Source organism: Scardinius erythrophthalmus (genome assembly GCF_964197995.2).
Source record: "Scardinius erythrophthalmus genome assembly, chromosome: 14".
Taxonomy (NCBI): Eukaryota; Metazoa; Chordata; class Actinopteri; order Cypriniformes; family Leuciscidae; genus Scardinius; species Scardinius erythrophthalmus.
Genome location: NC_138234.1, coordinates 6,000,669 through 6,019,366, shown reverse-complemented (window position 1 = coordinate 6,019,366; position 18,698 = coordinate 6,000,669). Strand labels below are relative to the sequence as shown.

General features: G+C 36.2%; 3 protein-coding genes across 4 annotated transcripts in view; 2 read left to right on the top strand and 1 right to left on the bottom strand.

The window, feature by feature from the left end:
• Positions 1-524: 524 nt before the first annotated feature.
• rad23ab (RAD23 homolog A, nucleotide excision repair protein b) lies at positions 525-11,801 on the top strand. Its single transcript, XM_081385345.1, has 10 exons — positions 525-772; positions 2,307-2,388; positions 2,550-2,629; positions 3,336-3,610; positions 3,691-3,737; positions 3,808-3,935; positions 4,946-5,117; positions 6,619-6,776; positions 8,059-8,208; positions 10,321-11,801. The coding sequence occupies exons 1-10, from the start codon at positions 704-706 to the stop codon at positions 10,432-10,434; spliced, it is 1,275 nt and encodes a 424-aa protein (XP_081241471.1). The 5' UTR covers positions 525-703; the 3' UTR covers positions 10,435-11,801.
• Positions 11,802-12,882: 1,081 nt separating this feature from the next.
• Positions 12,883-15,647, top strand: LOC308702395 (kelch-like protein 23). Its single transcript, XM_081385212.1, has 3 exons — positions 12,883-13,860; positions 14,450-14,858; positions 15,126-15,647. Exons 1-3 carry the CDS (start codon positions 12,909-12,911, stop codon positions 15,430-15,432), a joined length of 1,668 nt encoding a protein of 555 aa, XP_081241338.1. The 5' UTR covers positions 12,883-12,908; the 3' UTR covers positions 15,433-15,647.
• cers4a (ceramide synthase 4a) overlaps positions 15,547-18,698 on the bottom strand; it is a 33,900-nt gene continuing 30,748 nt past the window's right edge. For both annotated transcript variants that reach the window (XM_081385213.1, XM_081385214.1), the window contains exons 7-11: positions 17,923-18,015; positions 17,709-17,837; positions 17,205-17,311; positions 16,923-17,079; positions 15,547-16,789 (exon numbers count right to left, since the gene is read on the bottom strand). In XM_081385213.1, the coding sequence (XP_081241339.1) occupies positions 16,598-16,789; positions 16,923-17,079; positions 17,205-17,311; positions 17,709-17,837; positions 17,923-18,015 (678 nt within the window). In that variant the 3' untranslated portion in view covers positions 15,547-16,597. The remainder of the gene's footprint in view (positions 16,790-16,922; positions 17,080-17,204; positions 17,312-17,708; positions 17,838-17,922; positions 18,016-18,698) is intronic.

Below are 18,698 nucleotides of genomic sequence, written 5' to 3'. Positions count from 1 at the left end.
TAATTTTTTTGTTTATCCCATAATTAAGACATAGCCTAGTTTGTCATAATTATGCCCTTTTTCTCATGTTGAATTTGTCAATTTCAAATCATAATTTTGACTTTTTAATCTCGTAATATGACGTGGAATGGCATAATTATGACGTAGTATGTTATACCTTGGACTTGTGATCATTTTGACTTTATCATCTTGTCATAATTTTGACTTACGTCATGATTATTTTGTCAAATGAGCTCATACTGGAAAAACAAACAAACAAACACGTCTTGAATGACTATAAACGATGTGTACATTGACTAGTTTGTCGAAACCTTCGTTCAAAATTTTGTCAAATTATTATTATTATTAAATAGCCCACATGAATAAATTATATTTAGTTTATAAGAAATGTTGTGTGTTTGAGACAGATCTGTCTTTTTCGTCGTCTCCAACATCCCTGTTTGTCACTGACCCCGTGAAGATAGTTCTGAGGAAAGTTCTAGAAACATGTCGAGTATTTATTCCGATATTTCTAACCGTCTAAAAGGCTCTTTGGGGTCACCGTACGTCCACGTGTCTTGTCCTATTCAGCAAGTAGATGGCGTCTTCCCGTAACACTAACACACCCGCTCATCCCTGCCGAAGATAGCTGAGTCACATCTCCACACGCGCTCATTCAGGACACTTCCGAGGCTGTTTTCGCGGGGTCTCGCGCTCGAACACAATGCTGACGATCACTCTGAAGACGCTCCAGCAGCAGACATTTAAAGTGCAGATAGACGAGGAGCTGACGGTGAGTGTGCGTGTTTGTGCCCGTGTAAACATGCCAGCGCGCGGGCACAACGCGCTGGGAAACGCCGCGGCCTCGGGCGGCTGCTGATATACATGTGGGTCAAGCGCGCGGACAGCCGCTGTCATTGTAGAATAATACACTAGAATAGGTGACGTCACTGAGCCGCACATTCTAACGGCTATTAATTTGAAAATAACGGTCGCGTTGTTCACTTCAACGGTCTGTTTACACTCTCGTCTATGGCAAGCAGGTTTAACACCTATTCGATTAAACTAACTAGCATTTTATGTTACTTATTTTAATTACTTGTCACATGTAATTTGTATTTCATTGGTAACTATTCATTAGATACTAGAACTCTAGTAGTTATCCCAAAAGTTAGTCACTAATGCTTATTTATTAGTATTACACTACTTGTACTTGTTCCTTTACGACTAAGTTACCACTATCCCGAGTCAGTAACTATTTAATTGTCACACAAATTGTAAATTTTTCCCATTGAACTCACTGTTAACTATACACCAACTAGCATTGTTGCCTGTACATCTTTTAGTTTTACTATTAAATAAAATGTATGAATTATTCCAGTAGGGACTAGTATCTATTCCAGTTTTATTAGTCCTTATTTATTAGATACTAGTATTTATTTAGTAGACATTAGTATATATCCCAACTGTGACTAGTAACATTTATTTTTTCACTAGTTTTTCTTTTACTTGCCAAAAGTGATAACTAGAATGGCTATTTATACTTCTATTCAATAAATCTTACTACTAGAAATGCAAAGTATGCTACTAACTATCAACTGAAATACACACTAATGAAAAATAGCCATATAGATGTTGGTTTGATTTTAGGGATAAATATTAAAACAGCTTGCCATGCTTCTGAATTTCCTAGAATGACTAGGTTTATTGATTACTGACATGGACTGTATTATGTTATAAAATATTATTTTAAACTTTTTAAAATGGAGTCAGATTAATGTGTCTTGGTCATTTAAATGGCTCATTTTTTATAATTGTGCTACTTTGCAATTTGAAATAATTTGTGGTGAGAATAATCAGCTAATGAACAAAATGCAATATCATTCTGACTGTGTTTGAGAAATTAGATGAAATGATTTTGATTTTGAGATGATGATGAAATGACTCAGCAAGTGCCCATGTATATAGCCAGTCTTGTGATCGTACGAATCCATTACTTTGGATATTTAAGATAGTTTGGGAAGCACATGATCATTCATTGCCTGATTTCATAAGCAAACAGTTCATGAGTCATATTTGTCCTTTAAACCACAATATTAAATTGTATTGAAAGATATGAGAGTGACATTTGTCCTGCACAAATACGAAATATATTGCCAAACATAATAATGGAATATAATTCATCATATTACAGTAAAAATAACAACTTACAGAACCTTAAAATACCTGAATTAAACCTCAAACAAACCTCATCACTGTATATTATTGACATACATATATAAAATATGTATCTGATGGAATAATGTCCTTGTGTATTGTAAATACAGGTAAAGGCTCTTAAAGAAAAGATAGAGGAAGAAAAGGGGCAAGATGCTTTTCCAGCTGTCGGTCAAAAACTAATCTATGCAGGTCTGTTTCTTAATTTCTTCTTTCTTTGGACATTTTTATTTCTGGTATTTCAAAGCTGAAATATTATGCCATATTTAGCTTTTCCATGCATCATATTCTGGTTTGTGTGAATCTCATATAAGATGCTTTTTGATTTTTTTGTTTTTGTCCATAAAACGCAGGCAAAATTTTGAATGATGATATACCTCTAAAAGAATACAAAATAGATGAGAAGAACTTTGTCGTGGTGATGGTTACAAAGGTAAGGCTGTTTTATTCCTCGCAATCCTCTCATTGCCTTCTTCATCGGGTCTTTGCGTAAAGTAGCTATGTATCAATCCACTTATTTTCCTTTTGAAGTTTGGGATACTGCATATAAAACGCTTGATGAAAATATCAAGATGTGCATAAAATCTTTTTACATAATTTTTTTTTATCCGATAAGAAAACGTGCATAAACTAGCCTACGATGGAAAAACATTTACAGAATAAATTTCACGATGCGCAACAAAAAACTCAACAGACGATGTGATTGGATAGCTGGACTAACAAGTGGACCAATTGCATCGCACAGCATCTCAAATTTTGTTTTAGTTGCTCTGTCACCAAAATGATTTGGTATTAATCCCTCCCAGAAGCATCTCACACAATTGCATTCGCAAAGAAAACATGACAGCGATTATTATTGCGTTTCGTCTGTGCGCAAACCAGACGCGACATTTAATAAAGAGTTTTTATTCTAACTTTTGGAAACGGTTTCTATTTCTGTGACGTCACGACTGGAAAAACAACATATATTATGTAGGGGGAAAAAAGAGCCACATTGGGTTCGCCGGTTGCCGCAACTTTCATTTTTGTTATTGATACTTTGCGCAAGTTTCTCAGAAAATTCGTAAAAGTTAAATTTGCAACTTTGAATGCAAACATAGCCAGTAGTTCTCTGTGCAGTCCTGTTTCTCTTTCTACAGCCTAAATCTGCTACACCGCCACAAGCTCCTGCTCCCGTTAGTGCGTCCCTCGCCGAAACCCCCGTCCATCTGCCCACGACTCCTGCCGCCCCCACAGTGCCTGTATCAGCCCCTGCTCCCGCTCCTGTAGAGCCAGAGCCCGTCACAGCGCCCCCTGCTGCCTCGGAGGCTGCTGCCGAAACGCCCGAGACTGTTAGCGCGACTCCTGCTCCGATCTCAGAAGAGGAGAACCAGGCCGCCCAAGAAGAGCAGGCCATCGCCCAATCAGAAGCCAGGTATGGCCACGCCCACCAAAAAAAAGTGTTTTTTATTACTGAAAAGAATAAAAATCTCTTAATTTGTCTATTTTGTGCAGCATTATAGATGAGTTGGGTCTTTTAGAAGCAGCTGCATCCATACTAGGTAAGTTTGGGTTATTTGTTTTGTTATAAAGGAGACATGAACTTGACATTAACATCTGTCGTTTTTTTAGTTACGGGTCAAGCGTATGAGAATTTGGTGACGGAAATCATGTCAATGGGTTATGAGAGGGAACAGGTCATCGCCGCCTTACGAGCAAGTTTCAACAATCCGGACAGAGCCGTGGAGTACCTGCTTATGGTAAGAGTTGTATGTTTTATGCTTTATTACCAGAAAAATGCTTTAAAAACTGCATATTTTTGCTTAAAGGCAACATGAAATGACATTTGCATCCCGTTTTATTTTGTAATATGACACATATCTGAATTAATGAAACAGGATATTCTGCTAGAAAATAAATTCAGCTTTTCGAGATTGGGTCCATTTGGTTGGTAAAGTAGCTTGTTTAATATATTGTTTGGATAATTACTCAACTTTAACAAAAAACACTTTTAAATGTGTAGTCTTACATCCATGCTAACCATTTAGATCACCAAAAACAAACACAAAAACACACACATATATATACATGGCATAAATAACAAAAAGAGTAATGATAATTACAATGATTAATACTAATACTAAAATATAATATTGAATAGAGTATTTACATGATTTAAAATGTATTTAAATACATATTAAATTATTAATATTAACATTAATAATAAAATAAATTAATACATTTGCAACCATTTATATCACCAACGTTGCATAAACACTTGTAAATAATGAATGGCATAAATAACGAAATAATGATAATTATTAATATTAATACTAAAATTAATTGTAATATTAAATAGATCAATTATTTTAAATTATTTAAATATATATTAACGAGCTCTGGCGATGACAGTGATGATGGTAAAAAACATCTGCTCAAATTGAACCCTTCCAAGTTCCAGAAAGTAACAAGATATGTTTAATTTTATTCTTTTGTAATTGTTATTAAAATATCAGGAGTGTTTTATACTATTGCGGCAGTTAGAGATCCATCTGTGTTAGAGATAGATCCGGGTTGCTAAAGACCTATGTTATAATGATTGGTGAAACATAAATGCATTTAATTGTTAATTGAAACATTGAGAAGAAATTTCATTTTTGGGGTCAAGACATTTCATGTTGACTTATGGCACCTTGTTTGACTTCACATTTCAGTGTGATTCCTTTTTAAACCACACAAATTCACGAGTTGCTAATGTCCATTCCTCAAGGGTATTCCCACAGAATCCGAGCAGCCTCCACAAGAAGTAGTTCAGCCCACTGCCGTGTCCAACCCCACCCCGCCCGCCCCACAGCGACCTCAGCCTCCACCCGCCGCCGCCGCCGCCACAGCCGCAGCCGGAGCCGCCGCCGCCGCCACCGCCGCCACCGCAGCCGGAGCGGGTGAGTGGCCATTTGCTCAGGACTCATGGAAATAGACGCTAGTTTGCCCTGCAGCTGCCGCGTTCTTGCTGATTCGTTAAAATGTTATTTCGGTAGCACAGCTGATGGAGGAGTCTTGACTATTTCAATGCTCACTTGGATGTACTTTAAATCAAGCTGATGAGGAAAATCTGAAAGTTGAAGTGTTTTTAACTCAATCATCCTATTGTGTTGCACTTTTGATTTTTAAACTGCTTGAAGCACTGGTTAAACTATTTACTACTTCTTGAAATTTGGTGATTTGTTCTCATTTAGGGTCATGAATGTGCATGTAAAATATAGAGGCATAGATGTGTTTTGGAAAGGCTGTACACATTTTGGTGAATGCGATTGTGTTTTCCCCATTGGTTTCCATGCAATTCGCCAAAAGTCAACACTTTGAAAAACAACAAAGAAACATGGTTAAAAAAAAAATAATAATATATATATATATATATATATATATATATATATATATATATATATAAGCCTTTATTTTAGACTAAAATATGAAATATGTGAGACCTTTGATGAAATTTTAGACTCGAAGTTTACTTGAAACTGAATACTTTGCTGTATAACAAATAAAATAAATGTTTTTGGTTGTTAGTTTTCTAAATGGATTCTAATTACTAGTTGCAGCTCTGAAAATAAGTGTAAGAAACAGGCATAACAAAAACGATAAATGCTATTTACACTAAGCACAAATAATGTTAGATACTATTTATACTTGTAGTTATTTGCACCTCGTTGAACAGTCCCTAAAACTAGTTGGAACAAAATAAAAACATTTCTGATATATTTTTTTAATTTCTCATATTTCATATATTTTTTTAGTATCTGACAAGCTAGTCATTTTAGTAGCATTGATATAGCCTACTATTATAGTTTTTATTTATTTATTTCAAAAAGGAAAGTGTACAATAATCAACATTCATAAATGTAAATGTATCCAAATTAGCCCAAAGGCTAGTTTTCTTTGGTAGTCCCTTTTCCAGATGTTATTAGGCATAAAAACTCGATAAAAGAAATATTATATTTGATATGTTGATACATGAAATATGTTTATTTTTATTTTTACATTTTCTTTTTTTAAGTAATTTAGTAATTAAATAAAAAGTAAACATTTTAGTCATTTTGTTATGTTTTAAAGTTTTTTTAAAATGTCTACAATACCTTCAATAGAGGTTTTATGTGTTTACGTGACTTGTGTTTTTCGTAGTGTTGATTTTTGCTGAATTGTAACGCGAACACGTATCCGTATTATCAACACAAACTGCATTAACAATAAGGAAACGTTGAAGTGAAAACACACATTGACATTATTTTTACTTTCCCATTATGAGGCACATAAATGACACAATGTTGCGGAAAACAAAGTACAAAACAAAGAAAATGCGTTTTTTGTTTTTGTTTTTTCACTTTTCCTTGATTTTTGGTTTCGGGCCAGACTCCTGTACAGCCCTTTCTATACTGTGAGCAGGTGCGGAGCCCGGATCCGTGCCGGTGACGGCGAACCCGCTGGAGTTCCTGAGGAACCAGCCGCAGTTCCAGCAGATGCGGCAGATCATCCAGCAGAACCCTACACTCCTGCCGGCTCTGCTGCAGCAACTGGGCCGAGACAACCCGCAACTCCTGCAGGTGGGCGGAGCTTAGCCGCTTCCCGTCCAATAGAGTGCTGCGGTGACAATTGGGAAATTGTCACATTCGTTTGGACTAGTTAAACATTTGGTTTCCGCTGTTGTCCTGGAATTTTCACAAAAAAATTAAAAATGTGAAATTTTGCAACTTTGGCTACTAGCTGAAATAAATAATATTTTTGGTTTAACACTTTACAATGTCCCATATATTAAAATTAGTTAACTTCATTAGTTAACATGAACTAACAATGAACAATACTTCTAAACCGAAAATAAAATTAAAATGAATATGATTTAACAGCATGTGTATATATTTATTTATTTATTTATTTATTTATTATATTTATTTATTTATTATATTTATTATTATTTATTTTTTAAGGCGGAAGTATTTTTTCCTTTCACTTTTTCCCAGAGGGTTTTTGAAAAAGTCTCCGTTGAATAATTTTAAGCCATGAAATTTGCCATTACAAACTTTTATTTGAAGCAAAAAAAAATTTATGTAAGGATTAATTAGCTGAATTCTATTTTAAAAATTGTGGAGAAAATGGATCGCTATTAGTTCACCACTTATTCCACTGTTAAAATGTATTTTTATTTTTATAAATATATATTTTTTAATTAATCTGAATTGTATAACACTTAGTGACTTTTGTGGCACTTGCTATTTGAACACAAAATAATAAATTATATAATATATATATATATATATATATATATTTTTTTTTTTTTTATTATTATTTTTTTAAATCATGGCCATGATTTGAAAAGATTAAAAGGTCCTTAAAAAATACTAAAAATGTAACAATACAAATTTTAAAAAATGGCCACCATAAATTTTTATGTGAAATTTAAAAAAAAAATCTTCAAAGCCATGATGTTGGGTATCATTGAAAAATAATTTAAACAAATTCATATTTGTTTTTATGAATGAATTAATTGTATTCTCCTGTAAAAATTGTGGAAACAAATGGATCGTAATTGTTGCTTAAATATTACTTAGTACCATAATATTCCCTCAAAATACAAATATATTAATAAAAAAAATATTATAGAACGAACATATATTACATTGATTTTACTGGAAAAAAAAGTTAACTTTGAGGTGTATGAGCGTGACCCTAAACAATGAGCACCAGAGGGTTAAAAATAAGTTGAAGTTAAAAATAAGTTATTGTTAAAAATCAGTTTACCTATTTAAGTTTTTATGTCCGAAACCAGACTGTTGCGCTCTATTAGTCATGCGTCACTTAATTAGCATTTTTTCATATGTGTGTTTGCAGCAAATCACGCAGCATCAGGAGCGGTTCGTGCAGATGTTGAACGAGCCGCACGCTGTGGAGGCCGGAGCCACCGGAGCCGCCGAAGCTCCCATCGAACCACAGAGGAACTACATCCAGGTCACGCCGCAGGAGAAGGAAGCCATCGAGAGGGTGCGCTAACACCGCGTGGAATTTTCACACAAAAAATTTACAAAATGAAATTCTACTTTGTGAACTAGCTGAAATAAATAAAGTTTGTAGTTTAACACTTTATAATAAGGTCCCATATATTAACATTTGTTAACTACATTAGTTTACACAAACTAACAATGAACGATACTTCTAAACTGAAAATGAAATTAACATTAATACGATTTGACAGCACTATATACTGTATATATATATATATATATATATATATATATATATATATATAATCGTTATATATATATATAATCGTTATCATATAAATAAAAAATGTCACATCTACTAATATATAAATAATAAATAATATATATATATAAATCTATTAATCGTGATCTAACAAGAGATTGTTTATATAATATGTGTGTGTGTGTGTGTGTGTCTCTGTACACACACATACTATATGTATGCATAATTATATAAATATGTGTGTCTGTATACGTGTGTGTGTATGTATATATATATATATATATATATATATATATATATAATATATACTGTATCAGTGGCGATTTCTTTAAGACTGCAAGGGAAGCTCGGCTTCCCCTATAATGTCAAAAAATTAATGGTCAAATATGTACTATTGCATTAACATTTTATTGACTAAAATGCGTTAGAAAACGTTCGTCTCAAAGACGAGTTCGTTCAGAATCAGTTACATATAGCAGGTCGGCTAACTCGATTTCCTTCTCATAAATTCCCGTAGCGTCAGTGCATTTCCTCGTTGAAGCCCAGCTTCCATTGACTTCAATGGGGCTGCTTCGAACAGTTTTTTTCAGTGCTTCGAAACTAGACGGTCATTGGATAAATGCTGCGATTATGTCCCGCCCATGGAAGCTCAGCGTCTCTGGGAGTGAACGGGGAGTGGGCTGGCCTGGACTCCGGGCTTCCGCGTGATGATTGGAGGGTCTGTCGAAAGGCTGTGTCTGCTTTTGATTGACAGCGATTTCATACAATAAAAAGTCGCTGATGTTGAAGCTGTTCGAGCTCAGTCCCATTGCGGATTTTTCAAAGACAAACTGCTGCAACCTATTTCTTGGTATTTACTTGTCGAAATTGCTAGCCAATTTTTATACTACATTTCACACAATTATACATTTATACCTTTATTACTTATTATATATTTGTATATTATTATTATTAGTAATAATTCAAAAATAATTATTAAAATAATTAAAAAAATATATTATTATTAGTAGCATTATTATTATACTTTATTATATTATTACATTCATTTTTCACAGACCATTTTCTTGAAAAGGAACGTAGAATTTACGTATAAATAAATGAATAATTTTTATGATGTAGGCCGAAAATTAGCTTCCCCTCTTTGAAAGACCAGCAGCCGCCACTGTACTGTATATAGCTGTGATGAGGTTCGTCACAAATATGCACGGAAGGAAGAAGACAGGGGTCGGCGTAACTGAAACACTCACTTTATTAGTGCACAGACAGGACAAAACAAAAGGTGCGCACGTAGCGCCTTCACCGTGGCAAACACGGCAGTGACAAAAATAAACAATAAAGACAACGTCCATTCAGCAACAACACAGGTGAGGTTCCAGTCCAAACTCTCTCTCCCATCTCCTCCCAAATGCCGGCTTATATCCGGTCTCTCCACGCCAATCACTGCAATCAGACACAGGTGATCATCATTTTGCACTTGACCTACTTACTCACCGATCGGCCCCCTCCTTTCTCTCCTGCTACAGACTTCGCAAAACCACGCCCCCCTCGCCACAATAGCCTATGTATATATATACACACATATAAACAAACTTTTATGTGATATGCGATTAATCATTTTGAAATCGATTAATTGCGATTATCGCATCTAAAATGAAATTTAGTATATTTATACACACATTTTTTTATTTTTTTATTTTATTGTTCTAATGCTCATGTAGTTGTTTTGTGAAAAAGCAGAACTAAAACAATTTCAAATAATGTATTTTAATTGTCATTAGTAATGTGTTTATTCATTATATTGTATTACAATTTATTGTAATTCACATGCTTTTAATTTATAATAGTTATTCGATTTTTTGCAGAATCTTAAAATCTCGTTATGTTTCGTAGTTAAAAGCTCTGGGGTTTCCCGAGGGACTCGTCATCCAAGCCTACTTCGCCTGCGAGAAGAACGAGAACCTCGCCGCGAACTTCCTGCTCCAGCAGAACTTTGACGACGAGTGAACGTCGAGGACGACGGCGGAGCGTGCGCATGTTGTGCGTTGTGTGTGAATGTGTGCGCTGAAGCGAATAGGAAGTCGACTGATCTTCCATGATGATTGTCATGGAGTTTAAACTGAAGCCATGATGTGAGGTTATGTATCAGCACAGCGTTTTATTTTGATAGATATAGCCGATCCTCCACGACGGGGTGTCTGTTGTCTGTCTGGTTTCTGCTGCTATCACTGCTGTGTGCGTCGAGTGAGTTAAAACCCAGCCAAAAAACTCTCTCAAGCTTCATTTTTTGCCATCGGAATCATGTTTTTCAATTGCAGTATTAATAAATAGGCGATTCAGTCAGGGTAGATGCCAAATTTAGTTTGTCGCCAATGAAAACAAGGCGTTAAGGCCATTTTTGTTGAGTTTCTCTACTGGAAGACATTTTCGAGTCCGCCTCACAGTCAGTCAAATTAAATATGGCGTCTACTCTAACGTCTCTAACTGCCAATTTATATAATTTTTCATGTTTAATTTCCTGTCCAGCTTTCATTCAGTGGATGCCACCGAACTCCTTTGCAGTTCTCCTACGTTAATATTAGAAGTAAACCCACTGTATGGGGATGTTGGTGTTTTTAAACCCATGTTCAAAAAAACAGCATTGATGGTTGAGATTTCAGTCGGCTACTTAACTAGATTTAATTTCTGTTATGTTTACAGTCTAAAGTTCCAACATAAAACCAGTTCGGTATGCAGTAGAAACTCGTGCAGTGGTTTTGAACGGAGCCCGAAATGCTGCAACAATCGTAGGTACTTTATGTAGTGAAGCAACTGAATGTGATCGAGTGTCTCAGCGCGTTTCTTAAAACCTCATGAAAATATGCATACATGTAATTTAAATATTTGTACATATTTGAGTGAAGGAGAAAAAAAGAGTGTTGTCTTGGTCTCTGTTGTACACTTAAGACAGTGCCAAACGAAATTAGAAACTGAAAATGGAAGAAATTACAGTGCAGTGCTTAAAGTGGATGCAGAATGCATATATTTTTATATAAATGATGTGTCCTGCTCCTATGGGTTTGCTTTGTATAGAGTTAAAAGTGCTGGAAGGGTGTTATTTTTATCTAGTTGGTTGAAAATTAGGGTTCTAACAGGTACAGGCAAGAGTCCTGTTTACACTATGTGATGTAGTTTTGAGTTTTTATTTCAGCATTTTGTATTCTTTCTTTCTTTCTTTCTTTTTTTTTTGTCTCAAAGGATCTGATGTGTGTAGAAAGTAAACATGGAAGAGTTTGATTTTAAGCACAAAATGGTTTGCTGAGTGGTTTATGAATGTATTGTTTTAGTGGTGTGTGAAATAAATTGCTTTTAAAAAGCTTAATTGGAGTTTACAATTGGATACTGCTCGTTCATTAGAAATGATCCATAATCAAACTGACAATATGGTTTTAAAACACTTACACAATGAACTACGATACTTTGGTTGATGATACTATGGTATTGGGAGTTTCTATATAGTATTTAAGTCATTAAGTCAAAGCATTTACAGGCATTCCTGTAAAACACTGATAACCCCATATAAAAAATATATAATGCCAGTTCCAGTCAATGTTGTGTATTTCTACATCATAGGTTCTTGACACCATCCTTTGACTGAGTTTATGGCTTGCTCCTCGTTAGTATAGTGGTAAGTACCGGGGTTCGATTCCCCGACGGGGAGATGGCAAACTTTTGACAATCCATTTCATTTTTATCAGGTAAGGAAAATTAGAGTTTCGAAAACAAAATTACGCTTGTGATTTGTACTCTTTACACTTTTCTTGTGCAGTTATACTTGAAGTTAAATGTATGAACATTGAATTGCATTATTATTGTATTCAAACACTGCAGTGAAATCAAATGAATAAATGTAAATAAATGTTAGGATGTATCCAAGATTTAGGGTAGTCTATAATTGTGTAGTTTAAATGACTTATCTGATTTTAAGAGTCAGTTGACGCTATAAAATGGTGACGATCACAAAATGCTAAAAGTTTAATGCATATTTATTGAAAATACATTAAACCCTCCATGTAGTGTATTCACTAAAGGAGTTTATTTCTTGAGCCATATAGATATTTAAAACAATTTTTTTATTCATGAATATTTCCCAAAGTAAAATCCTCATATGGGTTAGAGCTGTTCAGTTGTCCAAAATCTACCCCTTGTAGTATTGACTTGAGTCTTGCATACGTACACATTTCAAACCTTGAAGTGGAGACTGACTTCAGCCTTTCAGTGTATAATAATCCTTGAAAACGATGTCCTATAATATATTCACAAAAGCATTTTGTGTGCTTTTTGAAATCAGGCACTGTACCCAAGATATATTTAGCCCTTGTATTCCTTTGCTTGCTGACCCCATTCCCATGGAGAGTATGTGACAGGCTAGGGCAAGGCTATAAATGTCACATGATTCGCTTCAACAGAGAAGCAAGTGGTGGGAGGGTGAGTGCACAGTCATGGCTTGTGTACAGCAAGAAGTAGGTTCCAATGTTCGGAGCCCAGAAACTGAGAAAGATTTCATTGAGGAGGACCAGCATGCTGTCATTGTCGCTCCTGATGTAGTGCTCCAAGTGGAGGGGGAGTTATTCTTTGTGAACCGCAAGCATTTGGCCCAGCTGAGTCCATACTTCCGAGCCTTGTTCTTTGGCGGTGGTCGGGAGAGCACCAGGAAGCACATTGAGATTAAGGGAGTTGGACTACGGCAGTTTCACACCCTAATGGAGTTCACAAAGAACTTAAAGCTGACCCTGGACAGAAAGAACGTCCTTGATATTCTGGAGGCCGCCGACTTCCTTCAGTTGGACAGGGCTCGGCTACTCTGCTGTAAGTTCTTGGAAAGGCAATTGCATCTTAGTAACTGTTTGGGAATGATGGCATATGCTTGGCAGCTTGGCTGTCTGGACCTCTACGCCGCAGCAAGGGAAGTAGCCTTGACCCATCTACCTGCCATAGCCTCCGAGCAGGACTTTATGTTCCTTTCAAAGGAAAGCATTGCCAACCTCCTCGCTAGCGACAACTTAAGCATTCCCAGGGAAGACCTGGTCCTTGACGTGGCCCTTCGCTGGGCAGCATTTGCCCCAAGTCGGGAAGAAGACTTCATGGAACTAGTGGGCCTGGTTAGGCCTGAGTGCTTAAGTCTTCCCTACATTACTGATCTTCTGACCAAGATAAACAGTTCAGATCCACGTGCTAAGCTAATTTGTAGACTGAACGATAACTTGCCCAGTAGTTGGACTATGGGCAGGTCTTTCCCTAGAACTCGTTCAAAGGAAACTCTGTTTGTTCTCGGTGGGTCGCATGAGCAAGAAGAGCAATTGCTGTACCAGTTCCACCCCTACAGTGGAAGGTGGCAATCCCATCCACCCCTGCAAAAGAAGTGTCTCACGCAGTACTCTGTGGCTGCAGTAGGTAACAACCTCATCTGGCCCTATACATTTTAACCTGCAACAAGTTGTTAGCATAACGATAATCTGGATAATGGTTGATCAGGTGTTGCATGCCTTTCCCAATATAAGCCTTTTATGTCAGGAGTGCCCAAACCTGTTCCTGTAGAGCTACTCAATTAAAAGTACTACACTTGTGCAAGAGGGTGAGCAGAGAACAGCATATAACCAAAATGCTATGCAATATGAATAGCCAACCACAACTATTACCAGTTATTGTCCAGTCATACATAAGTTAAACAACTTTATTTGTTCTCTGTGGACCGCATAAGAAAGAAATGCAGTTGTAGTATCAGTTTCACCCCTACAGTGGATGGTGCCAATCCCATCCATCCCTGCAAAAGAAGAGTTCCTTTCAGAAGAGTTCAGTTCCAACCCTGCTCCAATACACCAGTTTTGTAACTATCGAGTGTTCCTGATCTTAATGAGCTTGTTTAGGTGTTTGATTTGGGAACTTTGCATTAAGGTAGATCTCCAGGAACAGAATAGGGATGTTATTTCACATTCTTTGTCTTACTTTCCTCACCATCTAAAATGCTATTTCTTTCTCTAAGGGGACAGCATAGTAGTGACTGGAGGCTACTTCCGGGATGTGTTGTGGTACAACGTGGATTGGGTGAGCATTTATCAATGTGCCAATGAGCGGTGGGTGGACGGCCCGGCGATGCAGAAGTCCAGACACAGCCACTGCTCAGCGGCTCTGGAGTTCAAGCTGTTTGTATTTGGCGGTAGCATGGATGAGGGACCTGTGGCTGACGTTGAGAGGTTGGTTCTGGGAGCAGAAGAATGGGACGGCGTCAGTCCCATGGTGAGGGCTGTGGAAAGGGCGGCTACTGTCAGTTTGGGGACTTGTATTTACGTGGCCTGTGGTCTGGATGAGAATGGAGAAGTTTACAGTGGGATTCAGAGGTACAGGCCAGAGGTTGACCAATGGGACGTGGTGTCATATTCTCCATTCCCACGGTGAGTAAATTAAATTGTGTCCAATTTGTTTTAGGGAAGAGTTGGGCAATTCTGGCCCTCACGGTCCACTGCCCTGCATCAAACAAGTCTGAAAAATCATGATTACTTGAGAACTACTGGCAGGTGTGTGAGATTAGGATTGAAGCTAAACTTTGCATTACAATGGACCTCGAGGGCCAGAGTTTCCAACTCCTGTTTTCAGGCAATGCACAGATGCCACTTCAACCAGTCCTGTATCAGTTTTGTACACATGTACTTCTTTTCCAGTTACGACCTTCTTGCAACAGAGCTCAATGGAGCTCTCTATCTGCTGGGAGGACAGGCTCTGCGCTTAGACATCGACACAGACGAGTGGACCATTCTTCAAGAGGACTGTCTGGACAACAAATTCTTCACAAGCTGTGCCACAGTAAAAGGGCAGATTTACATACTGAGCGAGAGGAAAATTAACAAAACATTACCAAACATGATCCTACTGGACCCTTACATTGACACTTGCTTAGAAATTGATGATAAAATACCCTGTCCTGTACCCATAAGAGGTTCTGTCACAATGCATGTGAATCCCTTCTGAAGCCGTGTTAACACGGTTCTTTCTTTCAGCCAAATGACATGCAATAAACCAAATACAGAAACATTTTGTTGAGCAAGGTTGGGGATAATTAATTTTATGAGGATCGTTGTTCTTAACATTTTTATTGTTATTCAAAAGGTCACAGAGAAAATGGTGGAGTGAGAAACAAGTATGCAATAAAACCACAGTATTAAAGATGAAAGTTATTATTTCATAATATATCCCTCTTCTGTCATCATTACAAGTTAAATAACATCTGCAGGATGTTAGTATTAATGAAATAAGAGCACAGTAAGATCCCAATAACTAAACATACAAAAACAATCACAGGTCATTGTAAAACAAAAGTGAAACAGTGTAGGACAGATGCACAGATTTCGGACAAAGGCTCAGTTTATGGCTAGGGTGCAAATAAACAACTTAGGCTAGGTGTGTGAATGTATTCTAAATATGAATATATTTCCAGCCCTATGCAGAACAACAAAAACATTTAGCCCTTAGAGCAGATTCAATAATCAAGAAATTAAGGGGTCTACATAAGAGTCCTCAAATCCCACTACCCACTTTTACTTTTAAGATTTCTATGCACAAATCATCGCATTTCTTGTTTAGTAAGGCAATGCACAACAAAAAGTACTATCTTACAAAACAACAAGCCCCAGTAGTTCCTTGCAACAGTAGCAAAATCACGAAGACAATTGGATATTTCACCAATAGATGGCGTTCTAAGTCTTTTCTAAGTGGTCCACAAATGCCCATTTAGAAAAACAAGAGCCACTGCAGAAAGCTCACACTTTCACACAACTTAGAAGACTGAAATATCCATGTTTTGTTCTATTAAAAGTATTTAAAAAGAATGCCCCTAAAAATCTATTTATTTTACTGTTTAAGTTTTACACAGCCATCACTTTGATTAATTCGACTAAACCAATTAAAGACAGCGCTTTGAACCCATATCAAATACAGTATACTCTAATGGTAATGTAATAATGCAAACAAGTAGTAGTATTTGTTCTATGCAATCAGTGCATTAGGTTCTCCAAATCACACAACCAAAACATTGTCAATCTGAAATCAAAGTTAGACATTGACAAACAAGATAAGTCAAGAGAAGTGGAGGGCATTTAATAAGTTTAAACATAAAAAAATACTTAAAGTAGCTTTACTATCTGGCTTTTGGCATTCTGCTATTCATTTTTCGTCTTTGATTGGTTAAATTGTTCAAAACACAGTTATTGGCCAATGATGCCAATTTTGAGTTAAATGCACCGTTTTTCTGCTCCCTGCTGCACTCTTCTTCTCCAACTTCATCTTCATCAACCTCACTCTCTTCATCACTCCGTTCATCGCGTTCCACCTTAAAAACACATTGATGTTTTTTATATGACTATTCCGAAACACTTAAAAAATAATTTACTTTTTTAAATCTTTAAATGACTATTCTGTAACACTTAGAAAAAAGTTAAAGAGATAGAAACTTTGATACTTACTTTGCCTAAAAAGACAAATTTGTGAACCATTCGAAGAATCAACCAAGCCCAGAAGATGTGCAGTGCTTGAAGAACCAGCAATAGGCCGTTTAAGAAATAATAACCAGGGTACGGAAGAAAGACGTCCAATGAATCCACCACAGCTGTATAGATAACTCTGGAAATGAAGTTTATAAGTAATGTTTTAAGCCATTTGGACATCTTATACTTGAGAAGAATGTATAAAAAAATCAGCGTTTCAAATTAAATATGCCTTCATACACGATGCGATGAAGTTATTACCTGCACGGGAAAACCACGAGGCGAGTTACCAGGAAAACCACAGCGAAAATGACAAACAGGGCATCGCACGTCTTCCTCCATCCAGCGTAATTAAACATTTTAGCAGACTGCAAATCAACAATTAAACAAAGATGAAACATTGGTTATTTATGCGAGCGATAAACTGATGGAAGTCAATGTCGTTTATGTGCTTCATTCTGTTACTATTAAGGAAAAAACTAATATTTTCAATAAGGGGAATTTGTGAATCTATAATGTATTTCCTGGTATTTATTTACCCCTGAAGCAAAAAGAACCTGAAACAACTTCTAAAATAAATCTCACAAGATCAAAGCTATTTTTACAGTAAAAACTTCTGCAATGAATATTGTGGGCATTTGAATGAACAAGTCTGAATTAATTGCCAATTGGAGCCATAAAACTATTGTTTCAACTGTATCACTATTCACTAATGTATCCTAAGACTGAGACTCACAGAGCAGCCAATCAAATTCAGCGATTTACCTCCAGCAGGAAGTCCGAGGAGTCGTGGACGAGCATCACCAGGGTTCCCACTCGTACATAATTCGCACAGTACGAGAATGCGATGAGGAAAATGGTGGCGATGTGATGAATGATTTGCTCTTTGAAGTCCTACACAACCAGGAAATAAAACACATTAGCACAATTTATCAATTATAAGATCCTTATAAGTTCATGTTGAAGGAGTCAAACTTACTTTGCGCTTTATGTCCACAGACACGCAGAGCAGAAGCGAGAGGTAGAAGGACAACTCCATGATGTAATACCAGTACTGAGCTTCTGCTACGGCCTACAGATGAAATCAGAAATAATATGACAATATGATCTGGAAAAGCACAACTACAAATTTTATTCCTCTTATTATGTTGGCTTAACATAATTAAAAATATGTCTATCTATCTATCTATCTATCTATGAATGTATGTATGAATCTATCTATCTATCTATCTATCTATCTATCTATCTATCTATCTATCTATGTATGTATGGATCTATATATCTGTCTATCTATCTATGCATGTAAATATCTATGTATGTATGTATGTATGCATCTATGTATCTATCTATGTATGTTTGTATGGATCTATCTTTCTATCTACCATCAATGTATGTATGTATGTATCTTTCTTTCTGGCCTTAAAACCTACTTTGTAAATCTACTTCGAACATAAAACTATTTTAGAATTAAAAGATTTAAACCTAAAACCTTTAAACTTTAAATTTTTAAAACTACTTACGCTGGCCTTTATTAAGCCAACGTCAAAGTTTGTCTTGACAAAAACATTTTTCATCTAGTTTTAGATTAACACCAATATTCAAACAAGTGAAAGGTTGATTTTGCAAGTTAACAGAAACATTTTATCCTTAATTTCTGAAAACAAAAGATTTCAACATATTTTTGGCTCTTGTAAGATGAATCATGACTGTTTTGATGGTATCGTAGGGTGCGGCGCTGACTAGTTCCTCAGATTT